This window comes from Carcharodon carcharias, chromosome 34 (genome assembly GCF_017639515.1).
Source record: "Carcharodon carcharias isolate sCarCar2 chromosome 34, sCarCar2.pri, whole genome shotgun sequence".
Lineage (NCBI taxonomy): Eukaryota > Metazoa > Chordata > Chondrichthyes > Lamniformes > Lamnidae > Carcharodon > Carcharodon carcharias.
In genome coordinates this window covers 3622516-3647782 of record NC_054500.1, presented here as the reverse complement: position 1 = coordinate 3647782, position 25267 = coordinate 3622516, and the positions used below count along the sequence as shown (strand labels likewise).

Below are 25267 nucleotides of genomic sequence, written 5' to 3'. Positions count from 1 at the left end.
TGGTACTTGCACATTAAAGTATCCAATGGTCTAAGTGACCACTTTCAATGTACCCATCCTATGATATGTTTGATATTCGAACTGTATTGTGAAATGTTTCTAGCAAAGATATGGACTTACAAAGGGCCTACTGTACAATAATGCTTATAATACCGGGTTCTTTGCTGAAGGGGGGCTCTCCATATAATACAGGGAAGCCTGGGTAAAAGTGTGCATGATTTGAGTTGACCTCAACTCAACTGTTGACCTCATTTACTGTTCTGAAACCATGAAGCAAGGTTTATGAGATGCTGGTGTCATAAGAGCAGGTCTTTTTGCCCATTATCTATCCCAGCACCAGTTTCCTCCACCAAATCTATCTACTGTAACACTGCTCCCTTCTTCCCTGTGTCTTTAAAGATTTTCTTCAATTTATCCATTCTCTCTTAAATGTTGTGATTTACTTAACTTCACTTATGAACATATGAAATAGGAGTAGAAGTAGGCTATTCGGCTCCTCGAGCCTGCTCCACCATTCACTAAGGTCATGGCTGATCTGTTTTTGTTTCGAATTCCACGTCTCCATCTACCCCAGATAATCTTAGATTCAAATATTCAATGACCCGGCCTCCACTGCCTTCTGAGGCAGTGTGTTCCAAAGTCTCATGACCCTCAGAAAAAATTTCTCCTCACCTCTGCCCTAAAAGGGCAAGCTCCTAATTTTAAAACAGTGCCCCCTCGTTCTGTACTCACTCATAAGAGGAAACATCCTTTCCACATCCACCTTGTCAGTACCGTTCAGCATCTGATATATTTCAATCAAGTCACCCCTCACTCTTCTAAACTCCAGTGGAAACAAACCCAGCCTATCTAACCTTTCCTCATAAGACAACTCGCTCATTCTCAGTATAAATCTAGTAAACCTCCTCTGAATTGCCTCCAGTGTATCTACATCCTTCCTTAAGTAAGGAGACCAAAACTGCGCGCACTATTTGAGATGGGACCTCACCAATGCTCAGTATAGCTGAAGCATAGGATCCTGACTTTTATGTTCAACTCCTCTCATTATAAAAGATAATATTCCATTAGCCTTGTTAATTACTTGCTGTACCTGCATACTAATTTTTTGTGACCAAGGCACTAGAACACCCTCTGCATCTTGGAATTCTGCAGCATCCTCCTTTTAAGTAATACTCTGCTTTTTTTATTCTTCCTGCCAAACTGAACAATTTTCCCACATTATACTCCATCTTTACCCACTCACTCAACCTATCTATATCCAACTGCAACCTCCTTATGTCCTCTTTGCGACATACTTTCCTACCTATCTTTGTCATCTGCAAATTAAGCTATCATGCCTTCACTCCCCTTACCTAAGTCGTTTATATAAATTGTAAAAAGTTCAGGCCCCAGTACATACCTTTGCGGAACCCCACTCGTCACATCCTGCCTATCAGAAAAAGACCCATTTATGCATACTGTTTTCTGCCAGCCAGGCAATCTTCTATCCATGCTAATATGCTAACCCCTACACCATGAGCTTAATTTCTGCAATAATCTTTGATGTGGCATCTTATCAAACGCCTTCTGGAAATCCAAATACAGTACACCTACAAGGCTCCCCATTATTCACAGTGCCTGTTATTCCTTCAAAGAACTCCAGTAAATTGATTAAACACAATTTCCCTTTTTCAAAACCATGCTGACTCTCCCGATTACCTTGAGTTTCTCTTAAGTGTCCAGCTTAACCTCCTTAATCGATTCTAACACATTCCCTGTAACAAACATCAGGTTAACTGACCTATAGTTTCCTGTTTGCTGCCTCCCTCCCTTCTTCAATAGAGGGGTTATATTTGCTACTTTCCAGTCTGATGGAACCCTTCCAGAATCTAGGGAATTTTGGAAAATTAACACCAGCGTATCTCCTACCTCATTGGCCACATCTTTTAACACCCCAGGATGAAGCCCATCAGGATCTGGAGACTTGTCAACCCGCAGCTCCATTTACTTGTAAACCACTGTATTGTCCAAATTACCATTTGATAACTAAAAGAATATCCCATCTTTTAGTGGAGTCCTCGCCCCTTGCCATCTATTTTATGATTAAATCCCTCAGATCACCACCTACCCTGAGGAAGTTTTCTCCTTCACTTTTTTTCTTTGTTTTGGTGCTGATCAGTGGAGCAAAAAACACTGTTCCCCCAGCGCCAGAAATCGTCTCATTCTTGTTAATGTACTGGATTGATTTTCCATTCTGAATTTTCCAACTCTTTCCCCCAATGACAGTTTTACAAATGAATGTTCTTCATTCGCTAATGGATGTGCTGTGTTTGGTTAAGAGCTGGTTATAATGTGATAACTAACCTGTTTGTGACTCAAGTGAGGGACTGTCAAGCCAAAAAGAAGTCTTAATTGCCTTTTCAAACAAATTGTACTTTCCTTGACCCCCTGCACATCTTCGTTAGCCTGTCCCAGACAATGAAGCAGTTGAAACTCCGAAGAGCTGTGGTGAAACTCTCATTGTATCGGCACTTCACAAACACTTTAATATTTGCTGTTTTTGGTAAGTTTCCAATTGTTGCGCAACATTAAATTGTGGGATGGTTCGGGGTGAAGAGTAATGTTTACAGATGTTCATTAAGTTTCATGTATTTGTAATCCAGGTGGCCTTGTTTATGCCTATTGTTGAGAACTATCAACCCCAGGGTCACACCTCATTTCATCAATATTGGAAATTTCAGGGCAACTGGTTATTCTAATTATGAAAGCAGGATTTGGAAAGGTCTGATGGTTTAGTTAATAACTAAACCAAGAGAACAAGAGTGATGTATCCGAATTTGCTAACAATGCAAAGCTGGTGGGAATGTAAGCTGTGAGGTGGGGACACACACAAGACTGCATAGAGATATAGAGAGGTTAAGTGAGTAGGCAACAAGGTTGTAAATGGAATATAATGTGGGAAATCTGAAGTTATTCAACTTTGGTAATAATAGAAAAGCAGGATGTTTGTTTTTTTAAAAGGTGTGAAACTTCTAAATGTTGCTCAGAGACTTGTACAAGGCACACAAAGTTAAGCAATTGGGAAGCAAGAGTACTGGAGTAAAGAACAATTGCTACAATTGGGTAGGGTTTTGGTGAAACCACACCTGGAGTACCGTGTGCAGTTTGGCCTGCAAATCTAAGTAAGAATGTACTTGCCTTGGAAAGTGGTACAGCAAAGGTTCCCTAAATTGGTTCCTGGGATGACAGGATTGTCTTATGGTAAGATAGTAGGTAAATTGGGCCTATACTGTGAAGTCTAGAAGAATAAGCCGTCATCTAATTGAGACATACAAGATTCTGACGTGGCTTGACAGGGTAGTTCCAGGTAATTGGAACTACTGTACTATGGTTGGGTAAAGAGTTATTTCCCCTGGCTGGGAAATCTAGAACATGAGGGCACAATCTCAGGATATAGGTCAATTATCCAGAACCAAAATAAGAAGAAATTTAAAAACAAAAAAACTGCGGATGCTGGAAATCCAAAACAAAAACAGAATTACCTGGAAAAACTCAGCAGGTCTGGCAGCATCGGCGGAGAAGAAAAGAGTTGACGTTTCGAGTCCTCATGACCCTTCGACAGAACTTGAGTTCGAGTCCAGGAAAGAGCTGAAATATAAGCTGGTTTAAGGTGTGTGTGTGGGGGGCGGAGAGATAGAGAGACAGAGAGGTGGAGGGGGTTGGTGTGGTTGTAGGGACAAACAAGCAGTGATAGGATCACTGCTTGTTTGTCCCTACAACCACACCAACCCCCTCCACCTCTCTGTCTCTCTATCTCTCCGCCCCCCACACACACACCTTAAACCAGCTTATATTTCAGCTCTTTCCTGGACTCGAACTCAAGTTCTGTCGAAGGGTCATGAGGACTCGAAACGTCAACTCTTTTCTTCTCCGCCGATGCTGCCAGACCTGCTGAGTTTTTCCAGGTAATAAGAAGAAATTTCTTCACTCAGAAGCTTGTAAATCTTTGGAATTTTACACCGGAGAGTTTTGTGGATGCTCTATCTTTAAGCATATTCAAGGCTGCAATAGAGTTTTGAACTCCAGAATTAAGAACTATACCCTAGGACGAGAGCCTTCAGGAGAGATGGGAAATCATGAGAGAGTTCCATTTCTGATATTCTAACATAAAGCCATGTTAAATATTTGAGTCAAAAAGTAGCAGTTAAATTTGATACAATTTTTCCCGAAAAGTTGGGACTACTGGTACTATGGTTGGGTAGAGTGTGTTAATGAAGTTTGCAGAGTTGCAGTAGTGGGACTTGCAGGCATCTCACATCATGTGGTGGCTCCCCTAACATTTTCTATATATTCAAAAAGACAATAATTGGGGTTCAGGATTAATTGAAAGAGTGGCATATTGGGCAGTCAGTTAAACCAGAGCTTTCCTTGAATCTCCTGGGAGATGGCCATTGGCATTAGCAGGGGCTGAGAAGTAGGTCAAGTACCACATTCTACCTGTCCTCTCTGTGCGCTCCAGTTGAAATGCTATATGTCGTGGGTGGGAGGATTGGGGTAGAGGGTTTGAAGAGCTAAAAGACAATTATATTGTCAGTTTTTAAATTGAGGGATAGGAATTAAATCTCAATTGGAAAATGTCAAATTGACTGATTTTGTTAGTTATGTAAGGATATTAAAGGTTGCGGAACCAAGGGTGAGTGGATGGATTTATGGCGTACAGATCAATCATGATCTAATTAAATGGCAGAATAGGCTTGAGAGGCCGAATGACCTGCTCCTGTTTCTGCATTCTCTTCTATGCCTTCTTGTGCTTTACCTCGATGAAGAATTGTTCTTGCAGTCTACTTTACTAGTTCACAATCCTTTGCCAGTAGCTGGAAGGCTCCAGAAACAGCTGAGAAGTTGGTCCAGGTTGCAAGTTCCATTAAAATCAGTGAAACTGCACCAGCTTTCAGTCAGTTACTCCCTGTCAATGTTGGCACTGGAAAAGAGATCGGACCTGCTCTTCAAACCCTGTTAATGCTCTGAGTTGCAAGAACAGCCCACGTTGACTTACTGCCCAATAATTTTTGATTAAGCTCCTGGACTCCAGTTATTGTCTTTCTGAATGTATAGAAAATATTAATGGAGCCACCACATGCTGGCATCACAGAGGGAATTTGACTTTTTACTCCTGACTAGCTGTAGACATTATTATGATCATTCTTTACACACAGACACATTGGCAGATTACTTGATTGACAATTCCTTTTCAGTTGGTACCGTGCATAATGCCGCCAAATACAATGTTTTAGGTTCATATCTTGTTTTGACTGATCTCTGCAGCTTAGCAGCTAACATAATGGTTTCTCGGGATTAGTGTCCATAGTTAAGATGAGGCTCGTCAGCTGGATGGACTACTAAGCAAGATGCTGTGTGAAAACTGTTCTTCCTCAGTGAGGAGGAAAGAACACTGAAAATCTCAGCCTCATCTGACTGCATTCATTTGGACTGTCCTGCAATCCCTCCCAGCTGGGGGTAAAAGGGTAAAGTTACGTTGCCAACTCCTTTTAACTTGCAGCTTATATAATGTGGCCTGCATATTCATGCAGTAAATTGCCAGAGTACAGACTTGCTGAACTCTTATGGTTTATTTTCAGAATAGATATTGCAATATTGTCCCAGTCCCTGTGCCTAGTACGAACTCAGCAGACTGGCTCGGAGAGATCAGGAATCTGATCCAACTTATTGTCCCTGAATATGTTTGAGAGTGAAACACTTCCAGCCTCATCACAGTCCCTATCCTGCTTGTTTATCAGGTCGGTTGGGGTAGAATTGGAGGATAAAGCTTCATCTCTGTAGTGTTTGTGCCCTCCTGCAGTCTCAGTTTACAGGTTGTTGTGGGTAGGGTAATAGGTAAACTGCCTGCCCACTTGTTTGGGGAAGAGTGTGTGACCCAAATGGACCCTTGAATGCTGAGGATCTTAAAATGTAATGATGGGGTGGGCAGGGTTGGGTGGGGGGAGGAGGAGAAGATCATAAACAAGTTTCTGTATCCTTTAAGGCCATTCATATCTTCAGCAATGCTCTTAAATTGGAAAGTTGGATCTTCTATTTCCTCATAATTCGTTGCCACTCTTTTGATTTGCTTGCTGTAAGTGGAAAGATTTTTGACATTATCTGTTTCAAAAGTGTTTGTGTTCCTTCCTCAGCTTCAGTGATTTTTATCATTTGGGTGACTATGACATTCAGACTTCCAGCCTGTCAGTCGGTGAGTGAACATTGCAAGCTGCATTTGCCTGCACAGAGTCTGTTCTGCTATCTTCCCTTTGTGTTTGTGATTGTTTGTTCTGGGTGAAGGGCAGCAAGTCTATTTATAAGGTTCTTGTAACGATTACCAATGCAATAAAGAAAGCCCATATGATAATTGCGCTTCAGGCTGCCTCAGTCAAGTTAATAAAGGAGTTTGATCCAAGACCATTAACTAGCCATAGTACTTGTTGTGAAATGTCTTTCCCAACCTCCACTGCCCTGCTGTACAGGCATCATGAATCCTCAGAAAGGTTTCTGTTTTTACTGGTGTATCAGACACAATCAGTGGCATGCTGTCTCCTTGAGACTGAAGGTCATGGCTTCAAATCCCACCACAGGATTTAAGTGCATCATCCAGGTTGGCACTCTGTAGTGCTAAATGAGAGCTGTGTTTATTGGAGGTGGCATCCCTGAGGTTAAATCAAGGTCCCATCTGGAATATGAGAACAGGAGTAGCTCATTCAGCCTGTCAAATTAGACCATGGCTGATTTGTACCTTGATACCGTCCACCCACCTTAGTTCTATATCCCTCATGACATCCTTGCCTAACAAAATTCTCTCAATCTTGGACTGAAATGTTAAATTGACCCCAGGCCTCAATCTTTCTGGGTGAGAGTTCCAAATTTCCAATGCTTTTTATGTGAAGTGCTTCCTAATATCATGCTTACCTTTTCAGCCAGATACCAAAGGACCAGTGATCCTATTGGAAGAGCAAGGAGTTCTCCTGTTGTCATTGTCACCATTCCTCCTAATCACTACCCCCAAAAATCATTGAATGGTTACAGCACAGAAGGAGGCCATTTGGCCAATTGTGTCTGTGCCAGCTCTCTGTAAGAGCAGCTCACCCAGTCCCACTCCCCTGCCTTTCCCTTGCAATTATTTTCTCTTCAGATAATTATGCAATTCCCTTTTGAAGGTTTCTTTTGAACCTGCCTCCACTCCTCTCGGGCAGTGCATTTCAGGTGCTAACCACTCTGCATGAAAGTAATTTTCCTCATATTGCCATTGTTTCTTTTGCTAATCACATTAAATCTGTGCCTTAATCCTTCCACCAATGGAAACAGTTTCTGCCTATCTACTCAGTCCAAACTCCTCATGATTTTAAATACCTCTCCAATTCTTCTCCAAGGAGAACGGCCCCAGCTTCTCCAATCTGTCCACATTACTGAAGTTCTTCACCCCTGGGACCATTCCTGTGAATCTTTTCTGCACTCTCCCTGATGCCTTCACATCCTTCCTAAAAAGTAGGACCCAAACTGGGCAAATAAACTCCAGTTGAGGCAGAACTGGTGTTTTATACAGGTTTATCATAACTGAGATAAAAGCAAAAAACTGTGGATGCTGGAAATCCCAAATAAAAATACCTGGAAAAACTCAGCAGGTCTGGCAGCATCTGCAGAGAGGAACACAGTTAAGTTTCAAGTCTGTATGACTTTTCAACAGAACTAAGTAAAAATAGAAAAGAGGTGAAATATAAGCTGGTTTAAGGGGGAGTAGGACAGGTAGAGCTGGATAGAGGGCCAGGGATAGGTGGAGATGGCCAAAAGATGTCACAGACAAAAGGACAGAGGTGTTGAAGGTGGTGATATTATCTAAGGAATGTGCTAATAGGTGACATTAAGGGTAGAAAGCAGGACAGTCCCTTCCCACCTACATCCATGATTCCTCTGACACCCTACACCATATCAACAATTTCCAGTTCCCTGGCCCCAACCGCTTCCTCTTCACCCTGGACGTCCAATCCCTCTACACCTCCATCCCCCACTGGGATGGTCTGATGGCTCTCCGCTTCTTCCTCGAACAGAGGTCCGAACAATCCCCATCCACCACTACTCTCCTCCGTCTGGCTGAACTTGTTCTCACACTGAACAATTTCTCCTTAAACTCCTCTCACTTCCTCCAAATAAAAGGTGTGGCTATGGGTACCTGCATGGGTCTATGGGGTATGTGGAACATTCCTTGTTCCAGTCCTACTCCGGCCCCCTCCCACAACTCTTTCTCCGGTACATTGATGATTGCTTCGGTGCTGCTTCATGCTCTCATCTGGACCTGGAAAAATTTATTAATTTTGCTTCCAATTTCCACCCCTCCATCATTTTCACATGGTCCATCTCTTGACACTCCCCTTCCCTTCCTTGACCTCTCTGTCTCAATTTCTGGTGATTGACTGTCCACCATTATTCATTACAAGCCTACCGACTCCCACAGCTACCTCGACTACAGCTCCTCACACCCCTGTAAGGACTCCATCCCATTCTCTCAGTTCCTTCACCTCCGTCGCATCTGTTCTGATGATGCCACTTTCAAAAACAGTTCCTCTGACATGTCTTCCTTAACCGAGGTTTTCCACCCGTGGTGGTTGACAGGGCCCTCAATTGTGTCCGGCCCATCTCCCGCGCATCTGCCCTCACACCTTCCTCTCCCTCCCAGAACCATGATGGTGTCCCCCTTGTCCTCACTTATCACCCCACCAGCCTCTGCATTCAAAGGGTCATCTTCTGCCAATTCCAGCATGATGCCACCACCAAACACATCTCGCCCCCCCCCCACCCCACCGCGGGATTCCGCAGGGATCATTCCCTCCATGACACCCTGGTTCACTCCTCCACCACCCCTTACATCTCAACCCCCTCCCACAGCAACTTCCTATGCAACTGCAGGAGGTGCAACACCTGCCCCTTTACTTTCCCGCTCCCCACAGTCCCAAGGGCTCAAACACTCCTTTCAAGTGAAGCAGCATTTCACTTGCACATCCCTCAATTTAGTCTACTGCATTTGCTGCTCCCAATGCGGTTTCCTCTATATTGGAGAGACCAAATGCAGACTGGGTGACCGCTTTGCAGAACACCTTCGGTCTGTCTGCAAGCATGACCCAGACCTCCCTGTTGCTTGCCGTTTCAACACACCACCTGCTCTCTTGCCCACATGTCCGTCCTTGGCTTGCTGCAATGTTCCAGTGAATCTCAATGCAAACTGGAGGAACAGCACCTCATCTTCCAACTAGGCACTTTACAGCCTTCCAGACTTAATATTGAGTTCAACAATTTTAGATCATGAACTCTCTCCTCCATCCCCACCCCCTTTCTGACCCTCCCCCTTTTTTTTCCAATAATTTATATATTTTTTTCTTTTCCCACCTATTTCCATTATTTTTAAATGTATTTCCATCCATTTGTTTTATTCTACCTTTTAGCCTATTTCGACCCCACCCCCACTAGGGCTATCTGTACCTTGCTTGTCCTGCTTTCTACCCTTAATGTCACCTATTAACACATTCTTTAGATAATATCACCACCTTCAACACCTCTTTGTCCTTTTGTCTATGACATCTTTTGGCAATCTCCATCTGTCACTGGCCCTCTATCCAGCTTTACTTGTCCCACCCCGCCCCTTAAACCAGCTTATATTTCACCTCTTTTCTATTTTTCCTCAGTTCTGTTGAAGAGTCATACAGACTTGAAACGTTAACCGTGTTCCTCTCCGCAGATGCTGTCAGACCTGCTGAATTTTTCCAGGCTTATCATAACTACCTTGTTTTTGTACTCTGTCCCTGTTTCTAAAGCCCAGGGTCTCCTATGCTTTATAAACTGCTTTCTCAACCTGTCCTGCCACTTTCAATGATTTGTGTACATATATACCCCCAGGTCCCTCTGCCCCTGCACCCACTTTATAAAAAAAACTAATTGGTTATTCATCTCTTTGACGCACTTGCCTGTAAATTGGCTGCTGCATTTGCCAAGTCTTTGTAATATTTCTAAGTGCACTATATCAATACACAAGTCTTTTTTTGTTCTGCACCAGGACTGGAGGGAGCTGTGGATTGAGGACGCATTCTGGCGATTTCTTTTCTCCGTTTTGCTGCTTGTGATAATGTTCTTGTGGAGGCCGTCTGCAAATAACCAGAGGCAGGTTTTGTATTGTTCATTGTTCACAGTCCTGTAACTAGCGTATTTAGTGTCTAATACCCTATAGAATAAAACTAGGCACACTTCAATACTATTTAGTGTGCGATTTAAGAATCTTGTGCAGCACTCAGAATGTATCCCCTCGATTCGCTTTGGTCACCAGCCCTTCATCTAAACCTTGCTTAGGACACCAGAAACAAACTGTATGAAAGAGCGGAATTTAAACCTGCACAGCCTAGGGTTTCTTCACAGCTTGAGTGCATACCATATAAAGACTTCATTACTCTCTGAACTGATAGTCTGATGAATGCACCCAGCCAAAATGTTAAACTATCCTTTTCAGTTGCTGACTAACCTGATCAGCATTTCCAGAGGATGCAGAATGTTTCCAGGGATAAGTTATAACATAAAAACTAAGAGCAGGACTAGGCAATTCAGCCCCTCGAGCCTGCCCCGCCATTCAATACGATCATGGCTGATCTCATTTCAGCCTCAACTGCAATTTCCCACCCTCTCCCCATAACATTTCAACCTGTTACTAATTAAAAATCTATCTATCTCCTCAAATTTATTCAGCGTCTCGGCATCCACTATACTCTGAGGTAGTGAATTCCACAGATTCACGACCCTTTGAGCAAAGTAATTCCTCCTCATCTCTGATTTTAATCTACCACCCCTTAGCCTAAAGCTAGGGCCTCTCGTTCTAAACTGCCCCACAAGGGGAAACATCCACTCCATGTCTATTTTGTCTATCCGCTTTAGCATCTTATATACCTCAATTAGATCTCCACTCATCCTTCTAAACTCTAGCAAGTATAGACCTAAACTGCTCAATCTCTCCTCATAAGACAAGCCCCGCATCTCTGGAATCAATCTAGTGAACCTCCTCTGAATCGCCTCCAGTGCAACTACATCTTACCTCAAGGGGACCAAAACTGTGCACAGTACTCCAGGTGCAACCTCACCAATGCCTTGTACAGTTGCAACAACACTTCCCTATTTTTATACTCTATTCCTTTAGCAATAAGTGCCAAAATTCCATTTGCCTTCCTTATTACCTGCTGTACCTGCATACTAGCTTTCAGCGATTCATGCACAAAGACACCCAGATCCCTCTGCATTGAAGCATTCTGAAGTTTCTCTGCATTTAAATAATTCACCTTTTTATTCTTCCTTCAAAAATGGATAACCTCTCACTTATCCACGTTAAACTCCATCTGCCAAATTTTGGCCCATTCAGCTAACCTATCCATATCCATTTGTAAATTTCTTATTTCTTCATTGCAACTTACTTTCCCACTTATTTTAGAAGCTGAATTCTCCTTAAAGCAGGGAAGATTAAGGGGAGATTTAACAGGGGAGTTTGAAATACTGAGGAATTTTGATGAGAGTAAATAGGTAGAAACTTTCCACTGGCAATAGGGTCGTAACCAGAGGACACCGATTTAAGGTGATTGGCAAAAGATCTGGAAGGACCAGTGGAGGGCGATGTGGTTCTGAATGTGCTGCCTGAAAGAGTAATGGAAGCAGATTAAGTGGTAACTTTCAAAAGAGAATTAGATAAACACTTGAAAAGGAATAATTTGCAAGGAAAGAGTGGGACTAATTGGATCGCTGTACGGTGAGCTGGTACCTTATGATTCCATGTTCATATGAAGATGTGGTTTTCAGTAATGTTGCCAAGGGGTTGGGTTGCTGCATTATGTCTCTTCTGTCCTGTTCTAATCAATGTAAAGTAACTGCCTATGTTTCTCTGGGTTGTAGATATGCTTATTCTCCATTGATAGATGAAATTGATAATGAAGAGGAAGAGGAACAGTTGATCAATGAGGCTTTCGGTGAGTTTGGCTAATTCATATGTCCTCATACATGAAGAAAAAAATTGCATTATTCAGTTTTCTTTCACGGCCTCTGCTTCAATGCACCAACAACCAATGAAGTGCTTTGTATTGTTTCTTTCGTAAGGTTGAGAATGGTGATGCCTTGAGACTGTGAAAGACTCTATATAACTGCCTATGTGCCTCTTATTTAATTTTAAAGGACGTCATAGTCTTGGCCTTGATTCCTCCCTGCAGCAAAGCTTCCCATATTTGTAACAGCTCTCCTGCCTGTGACAATTGAGTTGTTGCTTGTTCCTTGTCACAGAACCTTAAGGCAGAGGAAATTGATTTTCTCATTTGCATCTTTTTTAATTTATTTCTCATAATACCACCCATGATGTCCTTATGGTATGATGAGAAGAAATGTCTTGTCCACTTTATATATTTGACCCAGAAAGATCACTTGAGACTGATGAGATGCTATCATAGTCACGTGGTTACCAAGAGAATGACTAGTGGTTACCAGAGACTAAGCCAATCAAGATCAATAGATAATCTGATCATTATTCCATTGACATTTGTGGGAGTTTTCCGTGTACAAATTGGCTGCTACCTTACAAGAATGATATCACCGAAAGGACTTTATTGGCAGTGAAACATTTTCGGACATTGAGGTTGTCAAAAACTGCTGTATTACTGCAAGTCTTTAATTTTCAATCATTGTTTCCATAGACCAATCACAGCGCTTTAAAAAAACCCTCACTGGTCACTATTTACTATTAACTAATGATAGTGCTAGGTTATCATGTTTGAAATGGCTGGCTGATGACTACTAGGTTACCCAAGCAGGGCAACTGGGTTACCCAAGCAGGGCAACTGGGTTACCCAAGCAGGGCAACTGGGTTACCCAAGCAGGGCAACATTTTAAATTGAAGCTATTCAGTAATGCTTTTGTCATGTATGCTATTTTATTCTGTGAACAATATATCTTAAATTCTCTGGTGCTGTTGATGTTAGTAATCCCTTTCATCTTTTACAGAGGGAATGAAGATCAGACCCATAAAATCAGAGTCTAATGGCACAGTCAAACCCAACAGAACGGTGAGTGAGCTTTCAATGTTACCAGGCAGGCAGCTATTAGTAAAATCTTTTGTTTTGAAGTCCTAATTGTTGTCATGGTGCTTTCATCACAACTGCTGACGTATGAATTAATCAGGCTTTAGTGTTGTTTGTTTCTAACATCATGAGAGGAAGGCAAGATTTGCCCATTTTAGTACATTTGAAATGTTGACCATTGTTCTGGATGAATTGGTGATGTCAGCATTGTGTCTAGCAGGCTCTGGAGACTTGACATTCCAAACTGACTCACGAAGAAATCACACTGAGCAGGCTCTGTGTAGAATTAGAAGCAGTGAGTGCACCCTGATATTGTGCCAGATTTCCTCTGGTCACCATGCATTAGTGATGTAAACATAGTGAGATGATATTTTTTATATTGTTGTTTCAATGAATTCAAAAAGGCAATTGAAAAATTAACAGGTTTAGTATTTCTTAGAAAGTAGCATTCAGAAAAAATCTTCCTGCAATGCTTAATAATGCCTCTAACATACAGGGACTGAAGAAAGTCTCATTTGCCCCTTCTCCATTTCCTCTACACTCAAACCCATTTGGGGCAACCTGTCATTACTGATCCCACTTTTATACTTCAAATTCAGTATTCGTTATATTGGTGCAAATGAGCTCTGTGGAATCGGAGGCAGAGTTGTGTCTGAACTATAAGGCACTGTTACTTTTACAGGATTGGAAATGCTCCAGTGCTCATTTTGAGAGTGGCTAATAAATCAGCCTCACCTTCCTGAGACCACTAAGGGGTAAACCACAAAAAACACTGACAAACAAACCTGTTTGGTTCAGGCCACTTGTTCCTCTAAAGCACTGTAATCTCAGGATGGTCATGTGCCTTTATACTTTGGGTCTTTGTAACGTGGTAAGCTTCACTGAGTAATACAGAGAATAAATGTGTAAAAGTTGGAAACCAGCTACCAGGTCAAGCTCCAAATAAAAACAAGGAAAACGTAGCATTGGATTAACAAGGCCAGAGGGAACTTAGGGGGAGGCGATGGCAGAGAGGCATTGTCGCTGGAATAGTAATCCAGAGGCCCAGGGTAATGCTCTGGGGACCTGGGTTCGAATCCCGCCACGGCAGATGGTGGAATTTGACTTCGATAAGTTTAATGGTAATGATGACGATTGTTGTAAAAACCCATCTAATGCCCTTTAGGGAAGGGAACCTGCTGCCCTTACCTGGTCTGGCCTACATGTGACTCCACATGTGATTCTTAAATGCCCTCCGAAATGGCCGAGCTGGCCACTTAGTTGTAACAAACTTACAAAGTCTCAAAAAAGGAATGAAACCAGGCGGACCATCCAGCATCGACCAAGGCACCGGAAATTACAACGACAAACTTGGCCCTTTCAACCCTGCAAAGTCCTGTTATTGTAAAAATTGGGAGAGCTGTTTCATAGGCTAGTCAAGCAACAGCCTGACATAGTCATACTCACGGAATCATACCTTACAGATAATGTCCCAGACACCACCATCCCTCCAGCAGAGGTGGCGACACAGTGATATACATTCGGGAGGGAGTTGCCCTGGGAGTCCTCGACATCGACCCCTTACCCCATGAAGTCTCATGCCATCAGGTCAGACATTGGCACAGAAACCTCCTGCTGATTACCATGCTCCCACCTCTCTCAGCTAATGAATCAGTGCTCCTCCATGTTGAACACCACTTGGAGGAAGCACCGAGGGTGGCAAGGGTGCAGAATGTCTCTGGGTGGGGGACTTAAATGTCCATCACCAAGAGTGGCTCGATAGCACCACTACTGACTGAGCAGGCCGAGTCCTAAATGACATAACTGCTAGACTGGGTCTGCAGCAGGTGGTGAGGGAACCAACAAGAGGGGAGAACATACACCTCATCCTCAACAACCTGCCTGCAGCAGATGCATCTGTCCAGGACAGTATCGGTAGGAGTGACCATTGCAGTCATTTTGGAGACTAAGTCCCACCTTCATGTTATGTAGCACTACCACCTTGCTAAATGGGACAGATTTTGAACAGATCTAGCAACTCAAGACTGGGCATCCATGAGGTGCTGTTGGCCATCAGCAGCAGCAGAATTGTACTTGAACACAATCTGTAACCTCATGACCTGGCATATCTCCCACTCTAACATTACTATCAAACCAGGGGATCAATCCTGGTTCAATGAAGAGTGCAGGAGGACATGCCAGGAGCAGCACCAGGCATACCTAAAAATGGGGTGTCAACCTGGTGAAGCTATAACACAGGACTAGTTGCATTCCAAACAGCATGAGCAGCAAGTGGTAGACAGGGCTAAGCGATCCCACAACCAACAGATCAGACCTAAGCTCTGCAGTCCTGCCACATCCAGTCGTGAATGGTGGTGGACAATTAATTCACTGGAGGATAAGGTTCCACAAGTATCCCCATCCTCAATGATGGAGGAGCCCAGCTCATCAGCGCAAAAGATAAGGCTGAAGCATTTTCTACAATCTTCAGGCAGAATTGTCGAGTGGATGATCCAGCTCAGTCTCCTCCGGAGGTCCCCAGCATCACAGATGCCAGTTTCCAGCCAATTAGATTCACTCCACGTGACATCAAGAAATGGCTGAAGGCACTGGATACTGCAAAGGCTATGGGCCCTGACAATATTTCAGCAATTGTACTGAAGACTTGTGCTCCAGAACTTACCGCACCCCTAGCCAAGCTGTTCCAGTACAGCTACAACACTGGCATCTATCCGGCTATGTAGAAAATTGCCCAGGTATGTCCTGTATACACAAAGCAGGGCAAGTCCAACCCGACCAATTACCGCTCCATCAGTCAACTCTCCATCATCAGCAAAGTAATGGAAGGTGTCATCAACAGTAGAGTCAATCAGCAGTTGCTTAGCAATAACCTGCGCAGTGATGCACAGTTTGGGTTCTGCCAGGGCCACTCAGCCCCTGACCTCATTACAACCTTGGTTCAAACATGGGCAAAACAGCTGAACTCCTGAGGTGAGATGAGTGACTGCCCTTGACATAAAGGCCACATTTGACAGAGTGTGGCATCAAGGAGCCCTAGCAAAACTGGAGTCAATGGGAATCAGAGGGAAAACTGTCCACTGGTTGGAGTCATACCTAGCACAAAGGTTGTGGTTGTTGGAGGTCAGTAATCTCCGCTCTAGGAATCACTGCAGGAGTTCCTCAGGGTAGTGTCCTGGGCCCAATCATCTTCAGCTGTTTTATCAGTGACCTTCCTTCCATCATAAGGTCAGAAGTGGGGATCTTCACTGATGATTGTACGATGTTCACCATTTGCAACTCCTCAGATACTAAAGCAGTCCATGTCCAAATGCAGCAAGACCTGGACAATATCCAGGCTTGTGCTGACAAGTGGCAACTAACATTTACGCCACACAAGTGTCAGGCAATGGCCATCTCCAACAAGAGAGAACTTAACCATTGCCCTTTGCTCAATGGCATTACCATCACTGAATCCCTCACTGTCAACATCCTGGGAGTTACCATTGACCAGAAACTGAACTGGACTAGCCATATAAATACTGTGGCGACAAGAGCAGGTCAGAGGCTGGGAATCGTCCGATGGGTAGCCCACCCCCTGACTCATCAAAGCCTGTCCACCCATCTACAAGGCACAAGTCAGGAGTGTGATGGAATACTCCCCACTTGCCTGGATGAGTGCAGCTCCCACAACGCTCAAGAAGCTTGATACCATCCAGGACAAAGCAGCCCACTTGATTGGCACCACATCCACAAACATTCACTCCCTCCACTACTGACGCACAGTAGCAGTGGTGTGTACCATCTACAAGATGCACTGCAGGAATTCACCAAGGCCCCTTTCACAGCACCTTCCAAACCCACAACCACTACCATCTAGAAGGACAAGGGCAGCAGACACATGGGAACACCACCACCTGGAAGTTCCCTTCCAAGTCACTCACCATCCTGACTTGGAAATATATCGCCGTTCCTTCGCTGTTGCTGGGTCAAAATCCTGGAACTCCCTCCCTAACAGCACTGTGGGAGTACCTACACAACATGGACTGCAGCAGTTCAAAAAGGCAGCTCACCACCACCTTCTCAAGGGCAATTAGGGATGGGCAATAAATGCTGGCCCAGCCAGCGAAGCCCACAGCCCATGAATGAATTAAAAAAAACTCCTGGACTAGCTCTGATTACCGAAGGGATTCAGAGAGAAATTTCCTGAGTTTTTATCTGTTTTGTCTGTCCTAGAAGATCACGTGGTTTTGAGCGGGGAGCATATGTATCAAATATCACAATTGTGTAGAACATGCTGGCTGGGTCAAAGGATCATTCCCTTGTCGTATATGAAACCTGGAAATAGGTCTCAAAGATGGGAGACTGAACAAGGGGACGTGGTTTAAGAATCAGTTTACCTTTTAAGACAGATGAAAATTTTTTTCTGAGGGTTGTTAGTCTGGAATTCTCTGCCCCAGAAAGTAGTAGAGGCGGAGTCTTTAAACTCATTCAAGGCTGAGTTGGATAGATTTTTGGTAGACAGGGAGTCAACATTTATGGGGGGCAGACAGAAAGGTGGAGCTGAGACCACAACCTGATCAGCCATGATCATACCTACTGACAAAGCAGGCTCGAGGGGCCAAATGGCATACTCCTATGTTCCTACATTTCACCCTAAAGTCTCAGACCTCACAGGGCTAAAGACCAGCAAGCAGTTAGGAAGGCAAGAGGATTTGAGTACAGGAGCAAGGACGTCTTACTGCAGCTGTACAGAGCCTTGGTGAGACTACACCTGGAGTATTGTGTGCAGTTTTGGTCGTCTCACCTGAGAGGATATACTTGCCATAGAGGGAGTGCAGTGAAGGTTCACCAGGCTGATAACTGGGTTGGCAGGATTGTCATATGAGGAGAGATTGGGTCAGCTAGGCCTTTATTCACTGGAGTTTAGAAGAATGAGAGGGGATCTCACCGAAACATATAAAATTCTGACAGGGATGGCGGGTAATGTTTCCTCTGGCTGGGTGGGGGTGTCTAGAACAAGGGGTCACAATCTCAAGATATGAGGTGTTATGACCGATGCAGTTAGCCAAGCTGAGTTATTTAAAAATCCCAGAGGGAAACTTAAAAATTACAGGTTATGAACTGTTTGAAGTGTTATGTTTGAGATGCAACTGTTAATTCAGGAATCAGGCCACCAGTTCTCTAGATAAAAACAAAAAACTGCGGATGCTGGAAATCCAAATCCAAAACAAAAACAGAAATACCTGGAAAAACTCAGCAGGTCTGGCGGCATCGGTGGAGAAGAGCAAAGTTGATGTTTCGAGTCCTCATGACCCTTCCACAGTTTTGCATTAAACTAATTGAAACATTTTATTAATTTACACAGGTTATAAAGTATATATATAATATATATATATACACACACACATGGCTACAAATTATTGGCTTACAGCTGCCTTTTGATCTTACATTGATTCTGCTCTGCACACCTGAAAACTGCTAAAGTTATACCTCCCGCCACTGAATGCAAATTCCCATTGTCTCACCAGCCTCTTTGAACTGCACCTTTTAACAATGAAGCCCCTGTCATGGAACCAATTTTATTAGTAACCATAAACAGATTGCTTGGTAGTTAAAAACAAAAAAACTGCGGATGCTGGAAATCCAAAACAAAAACAGAATTACCTGGAAAAACTCAGCAGGTCTGGCAGCATCGGGAAGCATTGCTCTCTTGCCCACATGTCTGTCCTTGGCTTGCTGCATTGTTCCAGTGAAGCCCAACGCAAACTGGAGGAACAACACCTCATCTTCCGACTAGGCACTTTACAGCCTTCCGGACTGAATATTGAATTCAACAACTTTAGGTCTTGAGCTCCCTCCTCCATCCTCACCCCCTTTCTGTTTCCCCCTTCCTTTTTTTTCCAATAAATTATATAGATTTTTCTTTTCCCACCTATTTCCATTATTTTTAAATATTTTAAAATCTTTTATGCTCCCTCTACCCGCACTAGAGCTATACCTTGAGTGCCCAACCATCCATTCTTAATTAGCACATTCGTTTAGATAATATCACCAATTTTAACACCTATGTGTTCTTTTGTTCTATTGTTGTTGACATCTTTTGATGATCTGCTTCTATCACTGCTTGTTTGTCCCTACAACCACACCCCCCCCTCCACTTCTCTCTCTCTCTCTCTCCGCCCCCGCCACACACCTTAAACCAGCTTATATTTCAACTCTTTCTTGGACTCGGACTCAAGTTCTGTCGAAGGGTCATGAGGACTCGAAACGTCAACTCTTTTCTTCTCCGCCTATGCTGCCAGACCTGCTGAGTTTTTCCAGGTAATTCTGTTTTTGTTTTGCTTGGTAGTTGCTAGCTGGGTGTCAGTTTTCACCCCACTTCTTGAATGCTTTATTCAAAAAATGCAAATGCTCTCTACCTCTCTGTTTGCATCTCAAAACTAGTACATATCAAAGCACCTTTACTTGCTGGCTTTAATCCAATTAAAACACACACATTCGCACTCACAGACTAAACCTCTATTTTAAAAGAAAAATATTTTCCAAAATATCATAGCTTCATGACATGGGGTAGGCAATTTAGGACTGAGATGGGAGAAATTTATTCACTCAGATGGTGGAGAACCTGTGGAATTCTCCACTACAGGAATGTGTAGGCCAAGTCACTGAATATATTTAAGAAGGAAATAGAGTTCTAGACTCTAAAGGTGTCAAGGGATTTGGGGAGAGCGGGAGTATCGTGTTGAGATAGAGGATCAGCCATGGTCATATTGAATAGCAGAGCAGGCTCCAAAGGCTGAATAACCTACTCCTATTTTCTATGGTTCTACGTCTCTGAGGGTGCAGAGCTGTGACTATGAAATATATCTTAAGATGTAAATTATTACTGATGAACACTTTTGGATCTCTCAATTAAACTGGCCTGTCTCTCTCATCATGAGAGCGTTCAGTAAAGAATTGGCCTTGAAACGGACAATGCTGGTGTTTAAAATTCATTTTGACCACTTTTTATTCTTTCACAGGATGTAGACGTTGCTGGCTAAGCTAAATCTCTATTTGTTGCCCATCCATAATTGCCCTCAAGAAAGTGGTGCCGAGCCAGCCACCTTCAAGAGCCACTGCAATCTGTGTGGTGTAGGTGCCCCCATGGTTCTGTTAGGGAATAAGCCCCCACAGTGCAAAACTGACCCAAAATGAACATTAAACTGTAACATCAGCCCACAGAGTGACTGGTATGGGAAATTCAGTGTTATATTCTCCTATTTGGGGCCTGAGAAATTTAAGGGAGATTTAATTTGCATCGAACTGTGCCCTACCCCTCCCCTTTTGTGCTTGGTGCTGAGCGCTCCAATTATTTCTGGCACTAACACCCTCACTTTAGCTAAAATTCACAGAATCTATATTGTTTTTAAGTGTTTGCTGTTAAATCTTTTACTTGAACTGCTGAGCACTGGGAAATAAAGATAACTGAAATGTGTGCTGTAATGTGAATGTTTTTTTGATATAGGATGAAGACCTCAAGTGGGTTGAAGAGAACATCCCATCCTCACTAACTGATGTGTAAGTCACTGGAAGCCTGTGTCCCCCAACCCCTCCCCCCAGTAGAACTGCTTTTAGGAATCAGGCCATTTTCCTACTTGTGTCGTTTTGTTTTTGAGCAACCTTGTTAAATATTGAGAAATGATTATATGCAAGCTTCAACTATAGTTCGGTGTATCAGTCTGCCCTGAGTCTGGAGGTTATGGAATCAAGTCTGCTAGCAATGTCATAATATTTTTCAAATGAATTTACAGATTGGACTTTGCCCGCCATGGCACTGTGGGTACTGGTGCCAGCCACTGTAGCATTAAGCCATACAGACTAGAAGGTCCTCTGCCTTGTTGCCCATTTATTTAGGGTTGTCTGATATTGGTCAGCAAAGTAGTTGGGAAACTAAAGTTGGACCTAATGTCCCTGGGAGCAGAGGACAAAAAATTGCCAAAGTTTCTGGTCTGGATAGCTATCTGGTGATTGGCTGGAAGATGCACATGTGAGAATGGGATTGGGCTCAGCTGTGATGCTGACCACAGTCACTAAGCCTGCAACTCTCAATCCTAGACTAGCCATGTAGTGCTTGTGGAGTGACACTCCATAGTGCCTATACCTTTCTGAGATCACCTGAAATCTTGGATTTTTGTGGTGAAAACTCCCTTAGGTTATATGTTTTGCATTTGTACTAAATTTCCATGTAGATGAATAAAACCATTCTCCACTTTAACAAGAGGTCCATTTACTTTGCTTATTCTCTAAACAAGATGTATTGATATTAAAATTTGTAATTCTGAATTTGATCAAATGTGTGCCAGCTGTAGTTCAGTTGGTAGCATTGTTGCATCTGAATCACAAGGTTCCGGGTTCAAGTCTCACTCCAGGGCTTCAGCACAAAAATCAAGGCCGACACTCCAGTGTAGTACTGAGAGAGTACTGCCCTGTCGGAGGTGCCATCTTGTGGAAGAGACATTAAACCCATCTACCTGCTTGGGTGGATTTAAAAGATCCCACGACATTATCTTAAAGAAGAGCAGAGGAATTATACACTGTTCTGGTGTCTTGAGTTTTAGTCATCACTATCTGACAGCTGAAGTAGAATATTTATGATTTATCATGATAATGGCCTCTAACAAAATGAATGGGATTCCTACTTCTGTCAGTTTTATTTGCATTCAATTCATGATCCAACTCACACCCAGTTTGTATGCGATATGGCTTGAGTAAAGAAACCAAGCAGTATCTGTTTATCGGGAATCTCAGATATCCTCTACATGAAACCTGCCTGCACCAAGACAGGGATCAGCTATCTCCTGAGACCTGGGTGGCTCTGAGAAGACCCTTTGGGTTCAGATGTTTGCAATTTGCTCGAGCTATTTCACTTCTTTCCTTTCTTAGGATGCTTTCTTTGCCTTTGCTGCTTTCACTTTGAGCTTGGTCTTCGATTTTTTTAAAAAAGCTTCCTGGGAGGCTGAGTGCAGCAGAGTGCTGTCTGCACGGACCAGTGCGCCTGTACAGCAGAGTGCTGTCTGCACGGACCAGTGTGCCTGTACAGCAGAATTATCCCTGTTGTCCTGGCCATTAATTATTATTTAATCTCGTTTTTTGTGATGTTTATCATCTGGTCATTATCACATGTGGGAGTCTTATGTCCGTGAGTTTTCTACTGCGTTTCCTATATTGCAACAATGATAATACTTCAAAAAAAATATTTCATTGGCTCTAAAGTGTGCTGGTCATCCGATGTTTGTGAAAATCGTTATTTTAATGCAAATATATTTTTGTCAAATTTGTACCCTGTCCTTCGTACAACCTGGTTCTGTCCTTCTCTACCAACTATTAATGATTATTAAGTAAAGATTTATTGTCTTTTTTTCTCACCCCTGCTTCATCTTAATTTATTTATTATTTTCCAGTGCATTGCCTAACCTACTGGATTCAGATGAGGTAAAATATAACTTAGTTTGTAACTTGACTGCATGACCTTTAACTGTTCCATTTAGAGCTTTCTCTCAATGCCTTGGTGCTAGATAGTGTCTCCCCCGGGGTGGGGTGGGGGGGCTACTTGTGAAAGACAATGTGTGACTGGCCCCTATTGACTGCAAGACTTCCACACCTCAGCCAAGTTGATGCATTCAGACCATTTGGGGTGGGGAAACAGTGAACAGCTACTAGGAATTACTGTGTCTCCTGGAGGAAGGTATAACATTTGGGCCCCTCTAGTGAGAGCAGAATTGGATTCTGTTGCCCTCCATGGCAATTAGCCCATCGTTCCTGGCCTAGTCTTTCACTTTAAGTAGCAAGGTGTGGCCAGGGGTGTGTTAATCTTTTAGGTGGGAGGAAAGAAACATTCTAATGTGTAGAAACAACAGGGAGTTAGAGTTTAAGCTTTGGCAGTCAGAATGCAAACTGCCACCATTTTGAGAGGGTTTTTGATTTTGAACTTCTGTTTGAACTCGGTTGCATGTTGCCGAATGCAAAAGCTGCCACCGACCAGTGCAATTGGGTAGCACTTGAAAATGTTATTTCTTGTTAAATATGGATTTAAAAAAAATAATTCCTTGATGTATTTAAGAGTTGGTAACTCAGTGCAGTTTGATTAATACAGTTGAAAATGGGTTTATCACAAACGATAATCAGATTAAATCCCAGTCTCAGCCCTGTACCTGTGAATAACGTGGTTTTAAATGATTGATTGACAATTATTTTTTAAAATATGCAGAACCATTTGTTATGTTGGAGAACAGTGATCAGATTCATAGTAAATTAGAAAATTACATTTTAAAGCCTTTAAGTGTTCCAATTAGTATCGTTGCTCTCAAAAGAATGAGCTTAAACTATAGCGACAACTCAGAGGCCTGGAAACAGCTACAATTAGTGCACCACCCTTGGGCGATTCATTTGATCCCTTGGTGTGGTCAGTTTTGTGGGTGTGGCCACAGTGCAAAAAAAATGCTGAAACTCTATGCCGATTTCAGATAAATTGTGTCGCAGAAACAAGCATGACTAGGGGGAAATTTGTTCATTCTCATATTTCACTCAATTTTTTTTGTCATGTTGCAGGAAATAATGACGACCAAGTTCGAAATCTCCAAAATGGAATAATTGTTTGGAAGCATGTTACAGGCAAAACTTTACTTTTGAAAGCCAAATCCTCTACTGCAGCGAGTTTGAACATTGGACCCTTTTTAGTTAAAAGAAAATGAAGGAACATGTGGAATGTTCTTTGTGGTGTGACATTTTGAAATGGCATAAAAGCATTGTTTTTCATTTGGGATACTTTCAGCCGATCACTTTATTGAAACTTTTTTAAAGCTGCCTTTTTATACCATTCCCCTTGAGACGGTGAAATTGTGTTTGAACCCTGTGAAGAGCCACTAGCAGAGTCCACTGGAGAAGAGGTGTGTTTTGTGTTGCGAGTGCAAGAATTGTAGATGGAGCTGAGCAAAGTAGTTGCGATGCCAGTTAAGCCAAACCAGGGCACTAAAATATGGCACGTGCGTAAAGGTTGTTGGGCTGAATATTTATATAATATAATGGTACGCCTGTGCTTGTATATATGCAAACATCTTTTTGTCATAATTTAAGGCAAATAGTAAAAAGGAAGAAAGCCAATTATTTTCAGCAATATTCAATGTACCAAAAATAATCGGTACAGAATGTCTGTATCCTCTATCCTTGGCAGTGATGCATCCAGTTTTGAAATGTTCGTCAACTTAGCTGTTGGGTGCTCCTGACCTGTGGCCTGATACACGAGCACTTTGCAGTCTGCGTTTTTGCCCAAAGCAACAGCTAAGCTCTGACCCGAGCCGGTGTTTACTTAACAGCAGTTAGACTTTGTGGCCTTAAAGAAGACTTCTGCACCTTAACAGCATTATGTGTGTGCTGTAACGTCCTGCAGTCCTTCTAAAATAGCCCATCATCTGAACAGTGTTGGGTGAGACCTAGTTTTACTGGTATGTAGTTCGCTGGATAACATGTCAGGGGATCGCTGCCATTGTAAACTCTAAGATGGATGCTGGTTTGCTTGTTTTAGTCTCCTCCCCAGGACAGATTGAGGACTTGTAACACAAGCTATGCATTAATCAATATATTAATGAGTATTTTCCATTTTTTAAAAACTTCTTCCTCTTGGGGATTGATGGTAGACAGCAGTGACTGTGTGACGCTTGCAGACAAATATTGCAATTTAGTACAAATAAAAGCACAAAATGCTGGAGAAGCGCAGCAGGCCGGGCAGCACCTGTAGAGAGAGAAACAGTTAACGTTTTGAGTCCATTGACTTTTCAGAGCTCTGAAGAAGAGTCATACGGACTTAAAACGTTAACTCTGTTTCTCTCTCCACAAATGCTGCCAGACCTGCTGAGTTTTTCCAACATTATTTGTTTCTATTTCAGATTTCCAGCATCCGCAGTGTTTTGCTTTCCTGTTACAGTTTAGTGTTGCTTCAAATATTGTTTGACTTCAAGCTCTTAGGAGATTTAAGTGAATGGTACAGGAGTAGATCACAGCTCATTTTAATTCTGCTCTCTTCACTCACCCCCACCCCCCTTCCATTCCTATAGCCAGTCCTCTCATGGCTTTTGTGGAGAATCCCAGAAAGTAGGTAAGGAGCTTTCTCCCAACTGTCCCTGGAAACCTGAGTGCAA

General features: G+C 42.9%; 1 protein-coding gene across 1 annotated transcript in view; it reads left to right on the top strand.

Moving 5' to 3' along the window:
• zgc:162698 (uncharacterized protein LOC560165 homolog) overlaps positions 1 to 24220 on the top strand; it is a 62014-nt gene extending 37794 nt beyond the window's left edge. Inside the window, exons 14-21 of the mRNA XM_041179332.1 lie at positions 2434 to 2542; positions 6171 to 6229; positions 10073 to 10176; positions 11941 to 12014; positions 13036 to 13097; positions 20599 to 20651; positions 22535 to 22565; positions 23682 to 24220. Of these exons, the coding sequence (XP_041035266.1) occupies positions 2434 to 2542; positions 6171 to 6229; positions 10073 to 10176; positions 11941 to 12014; positions 13036 to 13097; positions 20599 to 20651; positions 22535 to 22565; positions 23682 to 23723 (534 nt within the window). The 3' untranslated portion in view covers positions 23724 to 24220. The remainder of the gene's footprint in view (positions 1 to 2433; positions 2543 to 6170; positions 6230 to 10072; positions 10177 to 11940; positions 12015 to 13035; positions 13098 to 20598; positions 20652 to 22534; positions 22566 to 23681) is intronic.
• Positions 24221 to 25267: the final 1047 nt, after the last annotated feature.